Source organism: Haemaphysalis longicornis, unplaced genomic scaffold, assembly GCF_048455015.1.
Source record: "Haemaphysalis longicornis isolate Haplotype H1 unplaced genomic scaffold, Haemaphysalis longicornis Haplotype H1 scaffold_3, whole genome shotgun sequence".
Classification (NCBI taxonomy): domain Eukaryota; kingdom Metazoa; phylum Arthropoda; class Arachnida; order Ixodida; family Ixodidae; genus Haemaphysalis; species Haemaphysalis longicornis.
Genome location: NW_027526335.1, coordinates 225022410 through 225045821, shown reverse-complemented (window position 1 = coordinate 225045821; position 23412 = coordinate 225022410). Strand labels below are relative to the sequence as shown.

Sequence of the window (23412 nt, the reverse complement as noted above, 5' to 3'; positions counted from 1 at the left end):
CAAAACACTTAATTTAAGCTAGTGTAAAAAACTCACTCGTGGTGAATTACGGAACCTCAGTTTTGCGACCAAATAAATAATTGTTAAGTCTTTATCTTCGGACATCTGAATACGTCGCCTCTTTGGTGTTTATTTACCTTCCAAGAGTAAGCATGAGTTTTATGTCTGCATATTATTGTTCTTTAGTTCCGTATACTTCTATGTACATATATTTGTGGAACTCCATTTCATTATCGGTAAGTACTATCAACTGCTTTTCTGTGTATGTTAGTGATTATTGCGAACTAGGTACCAGAATGCCTTTTTTTATTATTTTTGACTGAAGCTTTTACGGGAAGTTCCAAGTGCCGCCAGGCGCTGGTGTTTCTTCAAATGGCAATTGACACCGCCCAACGATATCTCCAATCCAGAGGACTGGAGTGCGCCCCCGAAAAGTCTGGTTTACTAACGCTCAGCAAGAGATCTACCCGCAAGACCGCACACAATATACCAGAACCAGAATTATACATAAATAATCACCCTGTCCCTAATGTCCCTTACCTTCGGATATTGGGCCTCATTATACCTAGAGATGGATCTGGCTTACAAGCCCTACCACCATTACAGCGTACACTCAACCAGCTCATGCACATCATCCGCCCCGTCTCCAATCGTCGCTTCGGACTTCGTGAACACGACACCCTACGCATGGTCCAAGCCATTCTCATCAGCAGGATAGCGTATGGCACGCCATACCTGGCCCTGAGACCACAAGAAATACGGAAATTCGACGCTACCATACGCCAGGCCTACAAGACCGCTATTGGGCTCCCAATCAGCACGGTAACCAAAAAAACATTTGCAGCTAGGGGTCCACAACACCTGGCACGAAATACAAGAAGCCCACCACGCATCTCAGATACGCCGACTACAGATAACGCCCACGGGAAGAGCAACACTTCTCCGTCTACACTACAACGTCCCACCACGAGAAGATGAGAACATTTGAATCCCAGCAGACATTCGGCAACACATCCGCGTAGCCCCCATACCCCGAAATATGCACCCGGTTTTCAACAAACAGCGGCGCACTGCACGAGCTCGCTTGATTGATAAGGACAATCACGATTTACCATGCACTAGGTACACAGATGCATCGCCGTACCCTCATCAGAAAGCACAAGCAGCCTGTGTCGTTAGCACGCAAGGCACAGAACTGGCAGCAGCGACCGTTCTCACCACTTCCATCGAGACTGCTGAGGAGTGTGCCATCGCCCTTGCCGCTACAACAGGCGAGAAATTTCTTACAGTTATAACCGATTCACAGACCGCCTGCAGAAACTTTCTCATTGGTCGCATCTCTCAACCAGCACTGCACCTTCTACGCCAACTAAAAGACTACCAGAAACTAACATCATCTGGTCACCCGGCCACCAGTCCCTCGAAGGGAACGAGGCGGCACACGCCGCTGCCCGTGCTCATACACACGGGGCCGTTACCTCAGAGGGAGAAAACAACGACCGAAGCGCCACAAAGCCAGCACCAATTCATACATACACCGAAATCTTATCGCACTACAAAAACGACCGCCGTCGCTTCCCGCCACCTCATGCACAACTAACACGCGACGAAGAAACCACTTTCCGGCGCCTCCAAACCAACTCGTATCCCCATAACACCCTACTGAATGCTATGTACCCCACCAAATACCCTGCCACTTGTAACTTTTGCCCTGTTGCTGTCACCCTATACCACGTGGTATGGGAGTGCCAACGGACCCCCACTCTAGCCCCAAATCCCAACCCTACCTATGAGCAGTGGCTGGAGCAGCTGACCAGCTCCGAGCTCTCGGACCAGCGCCGACTGGTGGAACGGGCACGGACGGCCAGCCAGCTCCAAGGCATCTTGGAATAAAGATGCCTCTCACTGGGTAGAGGCCCAAAGAACATCCTCCTGCTCATTACTAAAATAAATGTTTCTCTCTCTCTCTCTCTCTCTCTCTCTCTCTCTCTCTCAAGTGCACGTTAAAGATCCCCAGGTGGTCAAAATTAATCCGGAGCCCTCCACTACTGCGCGCCTCATCGCCTGCGTTGCGTCGGCGCTTTGAAACCTACAATCAATCAATCAATCAATCAATCAATCAATCAATCAATCAATCAATCAATCAATCAATCAATCAATCAATCAATCAATCAATCAATCTGTTTCTCGAATATCACGGCTTCATGGCCTTGTCAAGCTGTTGTTACGGCTTTTTGCACTTAGGCCAGAACATTGTAATCTACTTTGATAATAACTTAGATTTGACTTGGTTTGATTTCGCAGTATTCAAGAATATGCTAGAAATTCTGAAACTGTGTCCTCCGAACTGAACCTAAAGACTCGTTTGAATTGCTTGGCTTTTATCTGGTCGATGAGGGAGCGTTATTTTATAAATTGTTCCCAGTGGATTGGTGCCAATTGTCTGCATGAGCTCTGAAAAGTCCCATTTTTATATTTCTTCTCACTACAGATTTTTGTACCCGCATTGGAGAAATGGAGATGTTGCACACTTATGGAGTAGGCAGTGAACGAAATATCTTAGAATGATGGCACTTGAAGGAGGAGGCTCACACTTGGATACATACAATTCTTATCGCTATGGGCTCATTAGGTCTGCGAAACGATTCGGGCAACGAAAATTTCACGACAAAGTTTAGGCTGATGTAAATAAATATTTCCAACAACCGCTATGCAAATGGTCTATCGGACAGTGAATTTGATACGGATGGAAAAATATTTTCGATAATAATTCCGGTAACTATGCGTTTGATATTCAAGCTTGGCGAAATATGGTTCATCGAGGAGGAGGAAATTTGGGTTGCTCGAGTTGGGTCGATGATACGATTATGAAAACCTAATGATGTACTAAGATTTGATATTCATGGTCACATAATATATTATATACCGCAGATAATTTTCGAAAAACAGCTGCAAACTTCAACGAAACAGAAGACTTCGCTCAAAACAGTAGTTGGTGATATGAACTATGGTGATATAAACTCTAAAATGTATAATTGTTGCAGTAAGTAAGGCAATCTCGAGGTCCCTTAGAATCGCTACCTTTTTCACACACTATTTCCTTGTGGATGACCCCCAAAATACTTGTGATAAAAAAAGGAAAAGTGGTCACAAAAGCTGAGGAGCGATAAAAGTAGCACACGGCGAGAAAAATTTGACATGCACCTGAAATGCAACCATGTGGCTACAAGTGTAAGATCTCTCAGAAACTTTGCATTTGAAGAAAACTTCGTCCCGGTACGGGTTCGCAGCAGAGACCAGCGCTTGTCTGACGCCGTCGGTCTATTCAATAACACTGAAAGGCGGGCTAGTTGGTGACCATTCGTAGCTCTAACTTTTGCGCACACAAAAAACGAGGACTAAGCAGAGACACGAAGACCAGCGCAGACTACCAACTGAAAGTTTATTCATTGCTCAACACATATATACCCTCTTTGACATCACCCGCGCATGCTCAAATGTGTACGCATCTCGTCATACACACAAAACACACGAAAAAAACACAGTGTAACATTTGCATTATCTCATGTCATCTAAAAACTTAATTTCCTTATGCGACAGGGCTACTGAAGGTTTACTTATGCACTTTCCCTTTAATTTAGACATCTGCCAGGCTTCCAATATCTCTCTTGTAGTCCTGTCTTGGTGGTGGAATTACGTCGTCACTAGGTCAAACAACGGCTCGCACTTCTTTCTTGTGCACTGCACACTGTGCGCAGCCAGATGCGTGTATCGCCGCCCTTTAAGGCTGGACATTTGTTCCCGGAGCCTTACATTTACGCATCTGCTCGTTCGCCCAACGTACTGGTTCCCACATGAGAACGGAATCTTGTACACAACGTTTTTTCTGCATTCCAAAAATTTGTACGTGTGACTCATGTTACATTTAGTAGTCTTGCTACTAGCCCTTTCTTCGTACAGTCTGTTCACTGCTGTTTAGTCCTCGTTTATTGTGTGCGCAAAAGTTACAGCTATGATCGGTCTATTCGCTGAGGTAACCAGTATGCTACCGGTTTGTAGCATACTGGTCGAGATCGAATTGTTCAACAACTCGAAGTGATGAATAGGTGTTAATCGACCAGATTTCGGTAAACTCCCTACGGCAGAGTAGGTTTCCGTGAAGCCAAATTTGACATCTACCTCAAATGCAGCCTTAAGGCTACGAATGAAAAGTATACATCTTTCGCAGAAACGTTAACTCGGGAGAAAAATTGGTCCCTGGTCGAGGATTGTCATGTTTCTTGTTAGCCATTCGCCTGCATTTGAGGTGGACGTCAAATTTTCCATCGCAGAACGTTACTGCACCTTGGGTACTCCCGCTAAATATGGTAGAATAACACCTGTCCATCACTTCGAGTTGTTTATCTATTCGCAATAGCGCCACAAAAGGCAAGCCTCTAGGTTAGCTCAGTTGGTAGGACTACTGCCCTGGTTAGGCGGTGGTCCCAGGTTAGAATCCTGGACGAAAAATAATTTTTATTTAACTTCGAAAGATTTAAGAAAGCTGTACGGCTTTTCTTTGAATCCGTATGGCTGCATTTAAGGAGGATGTCAAATTTTTCATTGCAGAAACTTACTACACTTCGGGCGTTTCCCCTAAATCTGGTCGATTAGGTGTACGCACTTTATAGAAGAATAGAAGGCAAATCAATCAATCAATCAATCAATCAATCAATCAATCAATCAATCAATCAATCAATCAATCAATCAATCAATCAATCAATCAATCAATCAATCAATCAATCAATCAATCAAACAAACAGTTTACTCCAACACAAAGTGCTGAGGACCGTGAACAAAAAGCCTCAGAGAGGGCTTGACAGGGTCCACGGGCCCCTATACAAAGCAAATGCAACCAGAACAGACAAAATTTAAAATAATGTAACACCTGGTTGATTAGCAGTCATGGTACTTTATAAAATTCACACATTCAACACATCATAAAATTCACACACACGGTACATCATAAAATTCACATACATAAAAACGAATGATACATGAACAGTCTTGTATACATGGTACATTGTTCAAATGAAATGGCAACTGATAACGTAGCATTTGTTCACCGTAATTCGTTCGGTTCATCATTATTTACTAGCGGTCAACTCGGCGAATATTTCGCGAGCACATTTTAAGCTGAAGTTTGGAAATACTGCTTAGTGCAATGTTATTTCTTTTTACATCGGTTTGGTAGCGTTTGAGCAGCAAGGATTTATAGAAATGGGTAACTGGTAATAACTTCAAATCTTCAAAAAAGGAGGCTGTATGACTATCGTATGCTGTGCTCACGATGATGCGAACTGCCTTTTTTGTACATTGGAAAGTTTAGCTATATTCGCTTGAGTTGTGGTGCCCCATACCAAGTGAAAATACTGCAGATGCGATAGAAACATGGCCCGATATAGTACAAGCTTCACACTTTTGGTCTAACAAAACCTAAGTTTAGAAAGAAACACGAGGTCAACATGAGCATTCTATGACATGTGTTGCTCAAACACTACTCCAGGACATTTCACCGTAGGTGCAATTTCAATTTCAGAATTACCTACTTTTAGCGTGTGCTGGCAGTGAACTGTACAGTTTCTTGGTCTAAACAGGACTGCTTTAGTTTTATTTGCATTAATTGTCAATGAATTCACTCGGCTCCAGCGTGACAGTTCATTGGACATGCGAAACACATCACTTTGGTTTTTAGCGCTGAGAAGCATGGTGATGTCATCGGCATACAATATAATATTAGCACAGGTATCAATTTTGACCAAATCATTAATATATATGCAAAATAACAGGGGTCCAAAGATACTTTCTTGCGGTACTCCTGCAGAAACAGGCTTGAAACAGGAACTATGATTATTAATTATCACTTTCTGCTGGTGATTGCTAAGGTAGGAGGTTAGTAAGTGCAAAAAGGTACCACGAAAGCCGTAGTGGCACAGCTTTTTTAGCAAAGTTGCATGATCAATGCAGTCAAACGCCTTTGAGTAATCGATGAATATTCCTAATGTGTACAACTGTTGCTCGAAGGAGTTAAGAATTGCCTCTTTTTGCGCTAGAAGGGCAATCTGAATGGAAAGGCCCTTAACCAATCAAACATAAATCAATCAAACTTTATTTTAGAAATGTATACATTTACATGAATAAAATGTTACAGTACAGAGGAGGTCCCGAAGTTAGAATACAAACTGTCCAGTCCAAATTGTCCAGTTATTAGTTTGTGCCTATCTAGGAATGGAATCATGCGAGTGTGTATAAGCTTCCCTAGGTCTTTTGAAAATATAGGAAGTATCGCGATCGGCCTATAATTTGTGAATTCCTTTTTGTCGCCTCGCTTGTGCAAAAACGATAACTTTAGCCATTTGAAGTTTTTTAGGAAAAGTACCGGCAGTACAAAGAAGGTTAAAGACATGCTCGAGCACCGGTGAAATAAGGTGTAGAACATACTTAATCGGTCGGATTTCTAGGCCATCAACGTCAGCGCAACCACTATTCTTCATAGAAAGAAAAGCGCTCACAATTTCATTTAAAGTGACGGGGGCCTATCACAGGTGCTTTCATTCATGAAGTTTGCATAATCGGAGTTGTGAGTACTCTTGCATACTGATATGAAGTCATCGTTAAAGGCGTTTGCTTGCTCGGCATTTATTAAGATTTTATTGTTCCGGATAACCTCGTGTATTGTGTCATGGCTATTTGCATTACGATTCAAAACAGAGTTAATGTTCTTCCAAGCAATATCTTCCAAGTAATTACACCAGGACTGAATGAATTGTGCATCTGTCGTCTTTTTTCGTAACGCAGGAGGTTACTAAGTTTGCATCTTTTGCGCTTTGAACTGTTGGAACTTTTCGTTGCCTTTGGTTTGAATAAATTCCTTGTACAATCCATTTTTTATGCGGATTTTCTTCAAAAACTTTTTTGTAAACCACGGTTTCTTGCCTTTGCGTACGCAGTTGAAAGAGTTGTACGGGAAGCAATTATAGTATACCATTTTGAACTTTTCATGAAAACAATCGTAAGCCGTTTCAGGGTCCGTGGTGCACATGATATCTGACCACTCGACTAGAGATATCGCGTCACAAAACCTGTCTACGTTCGAGCTGCTAATGTCACGAGTAATCACGCGACCGTTTGGCGCCTTAGACATAGAAGGAGGGGTAGATAGCAGAAGAACAATAGGGAGATGATCACTAATATGTACGTTAAGAACACCAAAAAAAGAAATACATTCATCAATATTGGTGATAAAAGATCAAGTAAAGTCGAGGAGCTGCTTTAGATCCTTGTAGGCGCTTGAATAGCATTAAAAAATCCTTTCGGTGCCAAACAGGCGTGAAGGTCTCGTTGCGTATTAAAAATTTGGATAAAATCGATATTCAAGTCTCCGCCTAGGATTAGTTTAAAACGATTTTTGTTCACCCAACTTAAGTAGCTATTGACACATTGTTGACACAGTTGACACATTGTGTCAACTGTGTCAACTTTGACACATTGTGTCAAAGTTGACACATTGCTTCCCGGTGGTCGGTACAAAACGCAAAAGAGAGTGTCCCTACATTTTACAGTAAGCACTTCGTAATCGCAAGTGACATCAGAATGCGACGCAACCAAGTGGCAACGCGAATTGTTTTTGCCATTAGAAGATCGATTGATGAAATAGGTTGTGCCACCGGGAGGCCTCAGTACATTGGGATCGGTTTCGTACTACTTTTCAGTTGTCATAATAATGTCATGCTCGAAAGCAAAGGTGGCAAGCAGTGCAAGAATTGCAGGCTCTTTATTTCTTGCCGATTGTGCGTTCATATGAATAAAAGACATCGTGTTCTGATTTCGCAACCTCTTCCTTTCCTTTATGGGTAAACAAAAATGTACTACAGCAGCGGCATCATGAAAGTAACATTAAAGGCGAGAGACATCCATGAAAATGTAGAATATCATTAATTGCATTGCGAAATTGTCCAGAAATATTACGTACAACCTGTTGTAGGAGTTCTTTGTTACAGTAACGCAGCTCTTGAAGAAAAGTTACATGGTTTTTTTATTAGGATTAGCAGCAATATTAGGCATACTTTTTACCAGAATAAACGTATTTTTTCTGCCTAGCTTTCTTAAATACAGATTTACAAAATATTCAGAGCAAGATTCTTCATGTACTGAAAACCTTAGCCCGAATAAATCCCTGATGAGATATCTGGTAATATATTGAAGGCCAATCTTCTTATTGGCAAATACAAGGCGGTGAAGAAAGCCGTGAAAAAACAGCAGACGTCCTGACGGGCAATTCGAATTCAGAGTCATCCAACTATGCCCCCGCTTTTCTACGTTCCCTCGTTCCCACATGACCGATGGGGAATATATGCGTTGTTTACTGTTACGATGTGGTCGGATTTTTTTGTTTGTTCAAAGAGAATAAAACACACTTGATAAGCGTCCTGGGAACACTCCACTTTGCAGGGCTGAGTATAACAACTGAAAAATGCCACCATGGGTACCAGCAGCTAAGCCTCCTTGTGCACACGGTTATAGCACAAGGAGCTGTCCCAGATCGCGTCAAATTGGGTAACTTTATCGGTGGGACAATATAACAAACCCAATATACAAACATACACAAACAGAAATTCTGGGGGACTCGGAATTCATGGCAAACCTGATAACCACTCACTTCTAGATTGTTGAGCCTCTCTAAGTGCCGAACCAGGTCGACGAAGGCTGACACGGAGAGCATGCCACAGAGAGCGCAGCAAAAGCCAGATGACGGCAGGCCCCTTCGCAATCGTCCCAAGAAGATGAAGACCAGGATAACCTGCACGGGGAGGTTTTCATTTGTATTGGCAGGATTTAACTTCAGCTGGCGGTAAGGGGGGGGGGGGTTGGCAGGAAAAAAGGACACCGAGACCGCGAGAGGGACAAGCAGGTTTATGACAAATAAAGTGAGAAAAAGACTAGAGGCATTTGTGAAAAATAAGACTCACTTTTCGGATGCCAGGCGCTGTATAGTAGAAAACTGCTTGAGTTATTTACAGTATTTGTTTTGTTTTTACAGACAACAAAATGAACTGCTTCTTGCAATGAGAACTGACGTGAAAGCCAGGCAAGCTGAATGTATTATTTCAAATGAAGAGACAGTTGCCGGTATCATTAGTTTAATGATACACTGTGGATTACTCCGTTCTTAGCTTCACAAAGAATTCAGACGTTAGGGGCACATGCCTAGTCGCAGCCCCTCTCTGAGTGATTGATTGCGATGAGTGTTGTATGGCGCGCTGTAATCGGCAGCCGCATCGGTGTATATGCTACGAGGCCGCACTCATCATAAAAGCTATGAAAAAAAAACGCGTCGATAAGATTGAAAGCAGCCGGATCACTGACACCCACAATCAAGTGCAGAACAGTGTACTTAAACTAGAACGACGCAGGAGACGGTGAACTTGGAGCTCTACGGCTTCCAGGTCCTCGGAAATAAAAATTCATTTGCAATAATTGCTTAACCTTACGCCCAGTAACATGTCCGCTGTACATCGGCTTCCTATAAACTCCCAAAATATACATATACTCATTTCTTACCCTAACCGTCAAGGTGTAAAACACAAATTGTTTTTGAAACCTCAAGAAATCTGTTTCGGTAAGCGTCAAACCCTGGTTTTGGGACACGTAGCCGAAAAAGATGTCCTCAGACTAGATGCAAAAGATCACAGCTGTGAAGATATTTAAGCAGCCACAATTAGTAAGAGCGCTCCGCAGGTTCTTGGGTTTTTTGTTCCGAATTTTATCGTTTGGTTCCTGACTTTGGTGACCTGGAATCTACTCTTGCTGGCCTCTCGAACAACGACGTCCTCTTCAGATGGACACCTAAATGTGACGCCACCTTTTGCGAACTTAAATTTCTTTTGACATCGGGACTTATCCTTCAGCATTTCGATCCTACCGCCCCTACCGAAATACATGCGGAAGCCAGCGGCATCGGACTTGGGGTAGTACTATTACAGATGCATAACAACGCTGAGCATATCATCCCTTATTCCAGCCGCTGCCTCAACAAGACTGCTGGAATTCTTGGTTGTCATCTTTGTAACCACCGAATTTCGTCCGTACAAATATGGCCGCCCCTTTCAAATCGTCACCGATCCCCACACGCTGTGCTGGATCATAGGCCTCCTTCACCCAAAACGGCCGACTCGCAAAACTTGTCCTACGACTTCAAGATTATTACTTCGTCACAGCCTCGGAAAGTAGCCGTCGGCACACGGAGGCTGATTGCGTTTCCCGACTTCCTGACGCGCCGAGTAATAGTGCCGCACACAACTTTGACGATTGCTTTGGAGCTGTGGATCAAGCGTTTCCTGAAGCTTCGACTATCCGGTCGGAGCAGTGGAACGACCCCAGCCTTCAGCCACTTTTTGAGGCTGTGCGTGATTCTCTTGCACGACGCACTTCTTTATAAAAACAACTACAAGCCTCCTGGAGCACAATATCTTCTCGTCGCATCAACATTATACGTGCTTTCTTATTGCGCAGTATGCAGGATGACGCAATTCCCGGCCACGTGGATGTCATACGAACGTTGCACGGCACACAGGAGCGATTATTCTGGCTCAAAATGCATCGCGACCTTTATCACTACGTTGCATTAAATGGCAGCGCTAAAAGCGCCCTACGCGCGTTCTACCTGGGGTTTTTCAACCTATACCACCTTCCTGCCTTTAAAGCAAACCTTTACTACTTTCTTCCAGCGGTTTCGCCGCAGATGCGGAAGTTCACCTTTTGACTACAGACACACCCCCCGAGACAGACCCCTTGAAGCGCATCGCGTGATTCGCCGGGACCGCTTTCGGCGCCGGGCTCAAGGCCCCGTTTTCAGTCTTCCTGCTCAGCTAGCGGCTGCAGCCACCGCCGTTGCGGGCGCTCAGCCGATCGGCAGCCGACCATGCCCGCCGCATCCCACGCAGGAACACCGCGTTCGCTGCGAATGAAATCTAGGCGGGCCTCCTCCTGAGAGCGTTGCACGTTACCGAACGGCGTTAAGCGTTGGTCGGCAATACAGCTACATCAAAGGTTAAACAATCGAAACCAAGGCTCAGCCAAGATTTTTTTTTAATACCCAGGCATAGCTGAACTAAGCCACAGCCATTTTTTGGATAAAGTGGGCGTTCACCTCATCTTTAAATGGTAATCGCTACATGCTTCAACCACCTTACGTAGTACGCAAAAACTGCATTCGTAGCAGCTGCAGCCGCACTCAGTGTTTCGATGTTCCTGCTTCACTGCGTCATTCTTACACATGGCGCTCCCCGCGTGATTATTACCGACAGCGGTCACCAGTTAGTCAGCCAGGTTGTGTGTTAGTTGCTCAATCACTGCTCGCCTCAACATCACCATTCCACACCGTATCACCCACAAACGAGTCGGCTGACCGATCGTACAAATAGGACACTCACCAACAGGATTTAAAAGCACGTCGATTCTTGCCACCAGATCTTGGAGGAGATTTTGCATTGATACGAACGCGTACAACGCGGCAAAGCACGAGACCACAAGCTACAGCCCCTTCCGTTTGTTTTACGCCCGTACACCACTGAGCTTTCTGGACATGATATTGCCGTTCTCTTTAATTAACGATTACTCTGCTGCCCAATCAATGTGTCTTGCTGAAAAGGTTCATCGTGTTGCTCGTCTACAAACCCTGGTCACTCAGCAACATTCTAAACGGCTGTGCTGCAGACAACACCGTGCGGTACCATACGCTAAAGGTGACTTGCTGCTGTTGTGGACGCTGCTGCGCCAACGTGGCTGCTACACTAGTTGCATTCCCAATACATGTTATCATTGAACGTTTGAGAGATGTCACCTACGTCATCTCTCGCCTAACCGCACCTGGAGTCCTCTTTCGCTTAACCACCCGCAAAACCAAACTCACTGACGTCGCCCGCCTCAAGACATTCCATCTACGTAATTCCTGACTGGCCCGACGGGCTTCGTCTGCGAGCGGAGGAAAGGTCGCACTCAAATCGTCATGATCTCATTACTCGACGGAAGACAATAGTGTACACGGATGCTACACTATTATGGGAACCAATCCCCCGTCGACGGTAAGTGTCTTTGGATCGAGTAGGACTGATGCCGTTCTCAACGTCCAAGGCCCCACCTCCTTCAACGAACTACCTTCCCTTTGTCCGTTTAATTTGATTCCTTCGCACCGTTATGACTTGTTTTAAAGCGATATCCACCAAACTGAGCTGTCGTGAAAAAAAATTCTGTCCTTGGCCGCTTGCAAGAAAACAAATCAATCGAAGCTCTTTACCATGACGGTGAGCTTATCTCGGGACGTCCAGTAGTAAATCTATTCAATGCTTTTTGTAAATCAATTACAGGCTCAAATTCTTGCCAAAACAATTTCAATGTTGCAAAAGAATGCTCCTGTCCAACTTCGTAATTTTAAATTCCACAAATGAAAGCGAAATCACTGTTGCAATTTCTAATTTAAACAATGCCAACACCAGCGGCGCCACAAATATGCAAAAAAGTAAGCTTAAGTATGCTGTAGGTATAAAGTGGTCCCATTACAAACCTGTTTACGCTAAATGCCCCATTTAACCTAAATGAGGCATTTTCAACTCGCATGCAAGTAGCCACAGTTTTGTTAGTATTTGGTTAGTATTGGTTAGTATCTGTTAGTATTTGGCGGGGACAGCATTCTCCTAAAGATATGATGTATACCCACTCAGGGGGTTGGCCAGGAAAGGGGCGCTCACAGACATAAATTACTAAGTAATTAAAGAAACACATCTAAGGATTGAAATAAAATATTAGGAAAATATATACAAAAAAAGTGCTCCAACATGAGACGTAGCATCAGGTAGTGTTGAAACCGACATAAAACAAATACAAAATAGGAAAGAAAGTATGAAAACTATATATTTTGTAGGCTCTCTACATACCTCTTTAAACAAAGGTAGCTTCCCCATTTTCAACAAGGTTTTCGCAGACCGTGTTCTACGGAAGCTGAGTTCTACGGAAGAGTTTACGGAAACTCAGTTACTTACACAAAAAGAAACGATACTACAAAACAATTCAAAACAATTTATTAACATAAGGATTTTACATCGATTTATACAAAGCGTTTGATTTGTTAAGTTATATGTTTCCCCAATAAGTTGCACACATATGAAATTTGCAGTACTGCCCCTGTCATTATTACGTCTTACTTAGATCAGCGACACCAGTACATATCCTTAGCTAAATTTTCCTCACTATGTAGACGCATAAAAACAGGAGTACGGCAAGAAAGCATATTAGGCACCCTGCTATTTCCTCTATATAAAATATATAAATGACTTGCACAGCATGGTTATACGCCGTGCATGCAACCTTCAAGGCCTAACGCCCATTCAGACCCGTCAGCATGATTATTTCAACTAAAGGACAGTGTAGTGAATGGCTGGTATAGAGTGGTGGCCAATCCGCCGGACCGGTGGCGCAACGTTTGCGTAAGGGTAAGCCTCATCAAAGACGAGAATGAGTGAGTGAGTTCATTATTTTAATCCAATATCGTGTGGCTGGAATGGGTGCCGGGACACGCGGGTGGCGTCGGGAACGAGGCTGCCCACGCGTGAACGAGCGACGAAACAAGTATACACTCCGCCCCATTACACCCTGTTCCCCCAGCACGGCATAACCCACACCCTGCGGACGACAGAGCCGCTGCCAAGAAAGAGAGCAGGGCGAAGCTCCGTGCCGCTACACCCCATGACTCACGACCACTGCCAGGAGAACTTCCCAGAGGGGCCCAAATCCTGCTGCACAAAACAAGAGCAGGGGCTGCTCTTACGGAGGACGTGCTCATAAAGTGGCGGGCATACGTTCACGACGTCACCGACGTTCACGACACCTGAGAGAACCCCTTGAGGACTCCAGGGAGACTATCATCGTGACCTGCTCCTCGTGTCACGCTCCAACAAGGCCCACAATGCAGCACATGCTGTGGGAGTGCTCGGGGCTCGTGGCAGAGAGAAGAGCCCATCTGCCGCCGTACATCAAGACCCTCCACGAGTGGGCATCGCCTCCTCTGGGCTGGGCTCACCCAAGAGAGACTGTTATGTCCCTGTGGAATTTCGCTTGTACCATGGGGATACACAAGAGAATGTAGACGCTCTCACCTTGTTTACCGCCTTCCCCATCCCTGGCTAGACCTTGAGTCTCCCCTTCCGAATAAAGAATTATAATAATAATAATAATTGAGCCCGAGACGGGGGTAAGGGAAGATGTGAGATCGGAGTCCCCTTCATTCTTCCACCCTTAGACGGCGGCCAGGAGTCCTGGCGCCTTGGCGGCGCCTTCGGACATCTGGGCCGCCCGGAGCTGAACGTGCGAGTGTGAACTGAGCAGCACGGTCTCCCACTGCTCTGAGGAAGTGATGTCTAGTGCTTGAGGTGTGGTGTTCTCTTTGAGGGGGCAAGCCCATAAAATGTTTTCGAGGTCGGCTCTTGCTGAACATAATTTACACTCATTTTCGTATAGACCGGGGTAACGTCACCGGGTTCAGAAAAGTGTAGGACTGAAGTAGACGCCATGCTGCTGACTGCCACTTTCCCAAGGTGCGATGAGCTGCAGAATATATGGCCTTCCTAATCTGTAATTGTCGATTATTTCCCTATAGGTCACCATGCGGTCCCTACCCCCCGTGCGAAACGATGCCTCAGGTGTTTCTCGGCAGTCTCGGAAGCTGAGACCTCGAGCTGCCTCTTGAGCGTTGCCGTTCCCCGGAAGTGCAGACTGCGCCGGTGCCCATATAATTCGGACATCTCGGAGTCTTAATTCTTTTAATCCTCCAAGGAAAAAAAGAGATCCTTGGGTGAGATCCTTCCATTTGCGAAGTTTATGATTGCATATTTAGAATCGCTTTTGTAGAAGAAAGCGCCAGTGCAATGGCTGCCTCTTTTCCGACCTCTGGAGTGTCCGTGAGGATCGTTGTGGAGGCTATGCAATGGCCCTGCCGATCGACTACTGCCACGGCCATGGCGCTGTGTCCAAAGTACTCGGTCGCGTCCACGTAGACCACGTCATCAGAGTGCTCGAATAGCTTTTGGAGGGCTTTGGCTCTTTCATTCCTGCACTGTAGGTTATGCACTATATGCATATTTCTGTTCAGAGGGGTTGTGTATATACGTGCCGTCTGCTCGCTAAGGATATCCACCTTTTTTCCTTGTTGAGCCGCATAGGTGATTTGAAGCTCTTGTAGTATGTGTCTGCCTGTAGTGTTTTTGGAGAGTCTTTTTTTGGACATTTACAAGCTCGTCTAAGGTATTCTGCAGCCTCATCGCTCCAAAGCATTCATTTGGGGCCGTAATGAGTATACCTAGTGCCTGCTTGTAGGCTTGCTTAATGATGTTATTGATTTGTTTTTCTTTCACCGGCCCCCAGTGCCCAGAAGGGCGTCGCGTAGACTATGCGGCTAAGAACAGAAGCCTGCACTAACCTGACGAGGTTACCTTCTTTCATACCATGATGCCGGTTGGCTATTCTGGAGTGTCTGGGGTACACTCGTTAGAGCCTTTATAATCTCTGTATTGCAAACAATTGGCCTGTATGGAAAGTTCAAGGACTGTGGTGCTCAGTACCGTGGGAATGGGTCTACCGTCCCCGTATAGCTGGATATTGGCAACATCGCGGTCTCGTTCGCAGCTTCTCCTTGTTGATCTGTAGATAAGCCATTGGGATTTTGGCGATGAGCAGCTAAGGCCCTTGGGGGTCATATATGCAACTACCACGTATATCGCCTGTTGTAGTTTCTTTTGAATTTCTCCGTCACTGCCACCGGCAACCCACAGTGTGGCGTCATCAGCATATATGCTGTGGTGCAATCCTATTTTGTTTAGCTGCTGTGACAGATTAATCACGGCGACATTAAAGAGAAAGGGAGAGAGAACAGACTTTTGCGGCGTACCTCCGCTACCAATTTTGATCTCGCCAGATTCCAAACCTCCAATAAGTAGTTGTGCAGTCTACCCCGAGAGTAAATCTTTGACGTAGTCGTAGACCTTTTGTCCTACCTCAAGATGCGCGAGGTTGGAGAGCACTGCGTCATGTCGCACATCGTCGAAGGCTTTTGTTAGGTCGACGCCTAGTACTGCCCTGGTATCTAGTTGTGAGCGCCCGTCTTCATCAATAATTTGGTGCTTAAGTCGGAGAATAATGTCCTGAGTTGAGAGTTCTTGTCGGATCCCTATCATGGTGTGGGGTAGAGATCTATGTCCTCCATGAATTTGCGGAGCCTATTGAGAATAACGTGTTCCGAGCTCGCTGCTGGACTGTCGGGTGTCGACGGCGTTTACAGTGAGAGGAGATGCTTGCAAAGAAATCTCGACGACTTGGTCGGCGATGTGAGAGAGCTGGTCCTGCGGCAGATTAGGCTGCACCTGCAGGATGGCCTGCGCATGTGAGGGTAGACGCTGAAGCCAGATGATATGGAGGAGAGAGTCGTCGACCGGTGTGCTGCCCAAGAGGTCACGCATGTAACGCAGGAGCTGCGATGGCTTGCGGTCACCGAGTTCTTCATGCTGGAGTAGGTGACGCACCTTCTCGTCTTGTGAGGGTGAAAGCCGGCGGATCAGTTCCCTCTTCAGGTGTAGGTATCGGTCATCAGCCGGGGGATTTGCAAGGATATCGCAAACCTCAGTCGCGTAGCGAGAGTCTAGATGGGCGACGACGTAGTCGTAGCGTGTCCGGTCCTGGGTGATGCGTGCCGTGGAAAACTGCGCCTCGACTTGAGCGAACCACACGTCATGCGCCTCTGCCCAAAACGGTGGAAGTTTGACGGCGATGTGACAGACGTCCGTGTCGGTGGCGGCCGCAGCAATGGAGGCATCTGAGGTGGCAGGGACCGCTACAGCGAAGTTTTGGGGGCGTGGCCCAAGCGGGGTGGTGCACGGTCGTCGGACGAGAGCACTTCATTTTGATTGCGCTGCTGCTGTTTCCGGAGCTGCTGCTCTTGGTTCTGGATCACTTGCTGTTGGGCCTGCAGTTGTTGTTGCAGTTGTTGTACTTGTTGTTGAAGGGTAGCAAGGGTTTCCTCGTCGGCCATGGCGGTGCGGTACGTTCGTTTTCCGGGTCACCAGATGTGGGATAACATAACTTTAATGTCTCCGCACTGAGGGTTCTACAACAACTGCCCCCGAATCGGGGCACACATACAGTTTTCTTGCTTCTTTCGGGCGAGAGTGTTCTTATCGCCGGCGCCCGTGTTGAGAGGTATCGACGCGACGCGCAGGCGCAGAAGCGGCGCCGAACCGTTTCGCCACACGCTCCTTCTCCGCGGCGGAGGAGAGAGTCGAGGAAACGAACCAGAGCGACTCTTCTTCACCGCGATTCTTGGTTCTCGGTGGTGCCCTTCCGGTGCGGCTCTGTTGTCGGTGTTGCTCGTGTCCGTGGAGTTGTCCTTGGACGTGGAACAACGATGCTGTTTCTCCCACTGACGTTGTTTGAGGAGAACAGGAGTCTGAAACCTTTTTAGGCACTTATCACCAGTCGTGTGGCCTTGGCCACAGATTGCACACTTCAGCTCACAAACACGGTTGTCCGGTGGGTTCTGGATATTGCAGCGCTTGCAGAATGGCTTGTCCGGTTGGGGGCAACCATCTGCGCGGTGTTCGAGTCGACCACAGCCCGTGCAGAATTCGTGCTTCTTCTTATGGAAGAAGCAGCAATACTCCGCACTTTTATAGTACACGTAGTATGGGACGCGGCGGCCCTCGAAGACGATAATGACTGAGTTCGTTTTGACCATGCGCCGGTCCTGTAAAACCATTGGGTTCTTCTTGTAAACAAGGTTGTGTGTGATGTCGTCAGCGGTGTCATAATAACGAATTTTACGGATCACTCCCTTGGTGGTGCCCCCCGGGAGGGGGGGGGGTGGTGTATGCGGTTATCTCGTCACTGTGCTCGCCGAAACAGAGCTGTCCGATTACGTTGTACTTTTCGGCGTGGGCCATCTTTGGGGTGATGTTGGGGTGATGGGTGACTATGATGTTTGTTTGGGTCTTATCCGAATAAATCGTCCTCGGCTTCTTCCTTCTTGATTGCTGCGACGAACAGAACACCGTCTCTGATCTGTGCATCATTCAATTTGGCGACGTCAACTCCGTCCCGCGGTCGGAAGACGATATTTATGTCCTCTTTCGGCAGCGGCGGCTGGCGCGGCAACCGTATTGCTTGCTTGCGCATTGGCTCTGGAGTGTTCCTGACAGATGAAGCACTACCGGCGCCTGGTTGCCTCTGGGAGTCGTTCTGGGCTAGGTTTAGCCATGCGAGTGCCTTGCCACTTCCTTCCCGGTGACTCGAGAGCCAACAGGCATAATGTTCGAAGTCTTCGGGTGAAATAGCCTCACCCTCTACTTCGATGACGTCCATAGTGCACGACGAAGACGCCAGTGGTGCAGTTTGTGATGGCGTCTTCCTCGCGGTCACGTCAGGAGGCCCGTGGCGCCCGGCGCCATTGACCAGGCACGGCGGCGGTTCTAAAACGCTGGTTAGCGTTAGCTTCTTGCGGCGTGGCCACACAGTGAAATGGGTGTAAAAAGCCTACCGATAGGCCACGATTTGTCGAAGTTAGTTCCTCGAAGACCTAGAAGAATTCGGAACCTGATGACGAAGCTTTTAACAGTTTGGTCGTGGAATTTACACCACAATAGGGAAAGATCTCAGAGCCCATGCGAAGCACGTTTGCTTGCATGCGCGCACATGACGCTCCCTCAGGAGAAGGAGGAAGCAGTTCGGAAGCGGTTGGCCAAGACAGCAGCAAGACGGTGCCCCTCGTAGTGTAGGCCTGAAGACAGTCGCCTACGCTGCTGCCCGAGTCACCACCTGTGACGGTGTAGACCCTAGGACCATCCATCGTAAGTACCGCTAGATACGGGACACAGAAGAGGAGACACACACGACGGCGCTAACTCACAACTGACTTTATTAGGCGAACACACAAATATATACCCAAAAGAAAGAACACGTGCCCAGGTCAAACCCGAAAATGCAGTTTGATAAACACAAAGGTCATAGGATTACGATTCGAAAAAAACACACAATATTACACTGCACATAGTCAACAACCAACCAGCGAAACATCTAAGTTAATGCATTTGACAAGAACAGAAATTCCTTTTCATGAAGTGCTACCGACGCGTGGCTGATACACTTATCCTCGTGCTTTCTTATATAAAAAGCTTCGATTACCTCGCGTGTCAATTGGTGCCTGTGTCGCCATAACACACTGGTGTTTTCAAAAAGTGGACAGCATTGCGCCTGGGTCTTATCTTTGTGGGTCGCGCAATGTCGAGTGATATGTGCATGAGGGTTGTTTTTGAGCGAACTCCGGTGTTCCATCAGACGAACATTGATGCATCTGCCTGATTGGCCGATATAAACGTTGTCACATGATAATGGCAATGAGTACACAATTCCTGTCTTGCACGGGACAAAAGGCGAAGCATGCTTAACATTGCAATATCTGTCAGACTTCTGACCGGTCTGACAGATATTGCAATGTTTCACCTTTTGTCCCGTGCAAGACAGGAATTGTGTCCTCATTGCCATTATCATGTGACAACGTTTATATCGGCCAATCAGGCAGATCCATCAATGTTCGTCTGATGGAACACCGGAGTTCGCTGAAAAAAACTCCCAAGCATTTCCCCGAGGGTGAACATGGTTAAGTGCGAATGCACGGGGTGATGCTATGAGGGGGAGTAAAGTTAAAATCCGTTGGCATTCGCCCGTGAGCGCGCGCGAGCCGACCCACGGAGGTCTGGCAGTTTATCGCTGCATATATGCATATATAGGGGGGTACGCCGCGCCGAGCGCGCCGAGCCAGGTGGCTGGGAGAGGAGGCGAGCGCAAGGGGAGAGGGATAGCGGCGCACGGCAGCTGCAGCCGAGCGAGGGGGAGAGGAGAGAGTGTGACGTCACGGTGGAGAGAGAGGCGCGCGGCAGCAGCTGGGGAGAGGAGGCGCGCTGTGACGTCATACCATGACGTCACGGCGCGAGGAGCGGTGCGGGGAGCGGCGCGCACCCGCGCAGCCACGGCGAGGAGGCGGAGCGAGCGCAGTCACGTGGTGAAGTGACGTCACTGCGCCGTTGCTACCGACGCTCCTCTCCGCTCCACGCCGTTGCTAGGAAGAGGACGACTGCGGACGCCGCCGCCGCCGCCGCCGGCGGTGGAAGGTTTGGGGTCGCTTATAAAGTGCATTCGCACTTAAAACAACCCTCATGCACATATCACTCGACATTGCGCGACCCACAAAGATAAGACCCAGGCGCAATGCTGTCCACTTTTTGAAAACACCAGTGGGCTATGGCGACACAGGCACCAATTGACACGCGAGGTAATCGAAGCTTTTTATATAAGAAAGCACGAGGATAAGTGTATCAGCCACGCGTCGGTAGCACTTCATGAAAAGGAATTTCTGTTCTTGTCAAATGCATTAACTTAGATGTTTCGCTAGTTGGTTGTTGACTATGTGCAGTGTAATCTTGTGTGTTTTTTTCGAATCGTAATCCTATGACCTTTGTGTTTATCAAACTGCATTTTCGGGTTTGACCTGGGCACGTGTTCTTTCTGTTCTTTCTTTTGGGTATATATTTGTGTGTTCGCCTAATAAAGTCAGTTGCGAGTTAGCGCCGTCGTGTGTGTCTCCTCTTCTGTGTCCCGTCTCTAGCGCTACTTACGATGAATCAAAACCAACTAGCCCAACTGTCAATTTTATTGAACTACATTTCTATTACATCGGGCCCTTTTCTGTGTTCTAACAATCATGAACTACGTAACCCCAGTGTTCTTGCCTCGTTGACCGCAGTTTGCGAGTTTAAAGCGAGGATTGTTTCGTGGCACTTGAGGTACGGCGTATGCCCCCAAGAAGTTCAGGCCTTGTGCGGTTTCATGACGCCTTCCAGAGGACACTGCAGACGGTTATGCCTCATTTTGAGAGGGGAGCTCTGGAGGCAGGCCCGACATTTCAAGGACTGCTTGAGGGTGACCTGCGCTCAAATCCAAGGAGATGGGCGCGGTAGGAAGCTCTTCTTGGACTGGTGCAAAACGTCGGAGAAAACAGTTGATTGGCTTTGGAATAACGCCTTACCGCACCTTCCTCGGCCAGACAGGGCTAAAGCTGCTGAAGGCAGGGTCATCGTCCTCGGGGACCAGATACTACCCGACCGCCACAAGAAGCTCTTGGGACTCGGCCCGAAGTTCTGCGACGAACCTACATACGGCCCAGCTGAGAAGATTGCCCTTAACAGGTCTATTTCGAGGTGCGTTCCGGAAGAAGACCGTCCACGATTCATCGCGGAAACCGTTGATGTCATCTCCAGGACTCAAGGCGCACGGCGCAAGCCACAGCCGGTACGCGAGTGTGTCGAGTTTGCTGTGAGTAACCGGTTGCACGTGATGACCTCTGATAAGGAAGGGTGTTTTGTCATCGTTCCAGCCAAAATGTTTTCCAAGAAAGCTTTAGACGCCGTTCGTAAGAATTTTCGCCCCGTAAATGTTAAAGCCTCAAAGGTAAAAGAAAAGGCGATTTCCCTACTAAATACGCACAACCTTGAGCGTCTTGCAGGCAAGGTAAAGCATGAAAAAGGTCTGACACTACATTTGTTCTTTTCCGCTAAAACGCATAAGCCCGATGTGCCTTTTCGAGGCATCGTTTCTGAGCGGAGCTCCTGGCAGATGTTAGTGTCGGGGTATTTGCAAAAGCACTTGGACTGCCTACGGTTTGATGATCCGTTTTTCATCCCGAATTCAGACAGCCTTGTAGAATTTTTGAGTTCCAACAACCCCGGCTCGTGTCAAATGTTCAGCATAGATGTTGAAGATTTGTATTACTCTATTCCTCACGATGAACTGATGAACAGTGTGAAAAGGTGCATTACTGAGGAAAATGATGAAATGCGGTTTGAGAGTAATTGTGGTGTTCCTATAAGTGGTTTTCTCGAAATCCTGTCTTTTTACTTACAGTCCCCCTTTGTAGAGTGGAACGGGGGGTTGCATTTGCAGAAAACTGGAATATGTGTAGGTTCCAGGGTGGCTCCCGTCCTCAGCAGTATTTTCCTGAGTGCAATTGACAGACATATACAGCAAAACCTGTGTGGATTGGCTTTCAAAATAGTGAGATACGTGGATGACTTTCTTGTGTTTGTGGAGAACTGTAATGTTTCGCGCCAAGCCGTTGATGTGCTTAAATTGTTTAAAGAGTACAGTCTTGGACTTAATTTCACGTGTGAGCTTCCGACAAAGGGATGCCTACAATTCCTTGATTTGCGCTTACATTTCAAACCTGGGCATGTCTGCTGGGAGTATTGCCCTAGATCTGCGAAACCACTTCTAAATTTCAGTTCAGGGCACTCCAAATTGGTAAAAAGTGGAATAGCCTTTTCCGTGTTAAGGTCTGCGGTCTTGAAGTCCTGTTTGCATAAAACTGAAAATAGTTTCCAGGCGCAAATTACCAGGCTGGACGCCTCCGGTTTTCCGGTGCACATAATGCACAAGACTGTCCAGAAGTTAATTAAAGTAGTGGGTGCGGCAGCGCAATCTAGAAAAGATGGGCTCGGGGCAGAAAAAATGAAAACTGCTGTGATTCCATATATCCACCGTTTATCACATGGTTTGCCGGGCGTTTCGGGGTTAGAGTCCTTTTTTCCGCTCCGAATAAACTTGGTAAGTTGTGTAACATGGTGGAAAGAAGGTTGTCCGGTCAGAAGTCTGACAGATATTGCAATGTTAAGCATGCTTCGCCTTTTGTCCCGTGCAAGACAGGAATTGTTTACTCATTGCCATTATCATGTGACAACGTTTATATCGGCCAATCAGGCAGATGCATCAATGTTCGTCTGATGGAACACCGGAGTTCTCCTCAAAAACAACCCTCATGCACATATCCCTCGACATTGCGCGACCCACAAAGATAAGACCCAGGTGCAATGCTGTCCACTTTTTGAAAACACCAGTGTGTTATGGCGACACAGGCACCAATTGACACGCGAGGTAATCGAAGCTTTTTATATAAGAAAGCACGAGGATAAGTGTATCAGCCACGCGTCGGTAGCACTTCATGAAAAGGAATTTCTGTTCTTGTCAAATGCATTAACTTAGATGTTTCGCTGGTTGGTTGTTGACTATGTGCAGTGTAATCTTGTGTGTTTTTTTCGAATCGTAATCCTATGACCTTTGTGTTTATCAAACTGCATTTTCGGGTTTGACCTGGGCACGTGTTCTTTCTGTTCTTTCTTTTGGGTATATATTTGTGTGTTCGCCTAATAAAGTCAGTTGCGAGTTGGCGCCGTCGTGTGTGTCTCCTCTTCTGTGTCCCGTCTCTAGCGCTACTTACGATGAATCAAA

The 23412-nt window shown here is 46.8% G+C and overlaps 1 protein-coding gene across 4 annotated transcripts in view; it reads right to left on the bottom strand.

The window, feature by feature from the left end:
* The window catches only part of LOC144176019 (multidrug resistance protein mrp-7-like), a 367249-nt gene that overhangs the window by 282059 nt on the left and 61778 nt on the right, over positions 1-23412 (bottom strand). For 3 of the 4 annotated variants that reach the window (XM_077705122.1, XM_077705123.1, XM_077705125.1), the window contains one exon: positions 8699-8839. The exons of the other annotated variant lie outside the window; for it this stretch is intronic. In XM_077705122.1, the coding sequence (XP_077561248.1) occupies positions 8699-8839 (141 nt within the window). The remainder of the gene's footprint in view (positions 1-8698; positions 8840-23412) is intronic. 4 annotated transcript variants of the gene reach the window in all.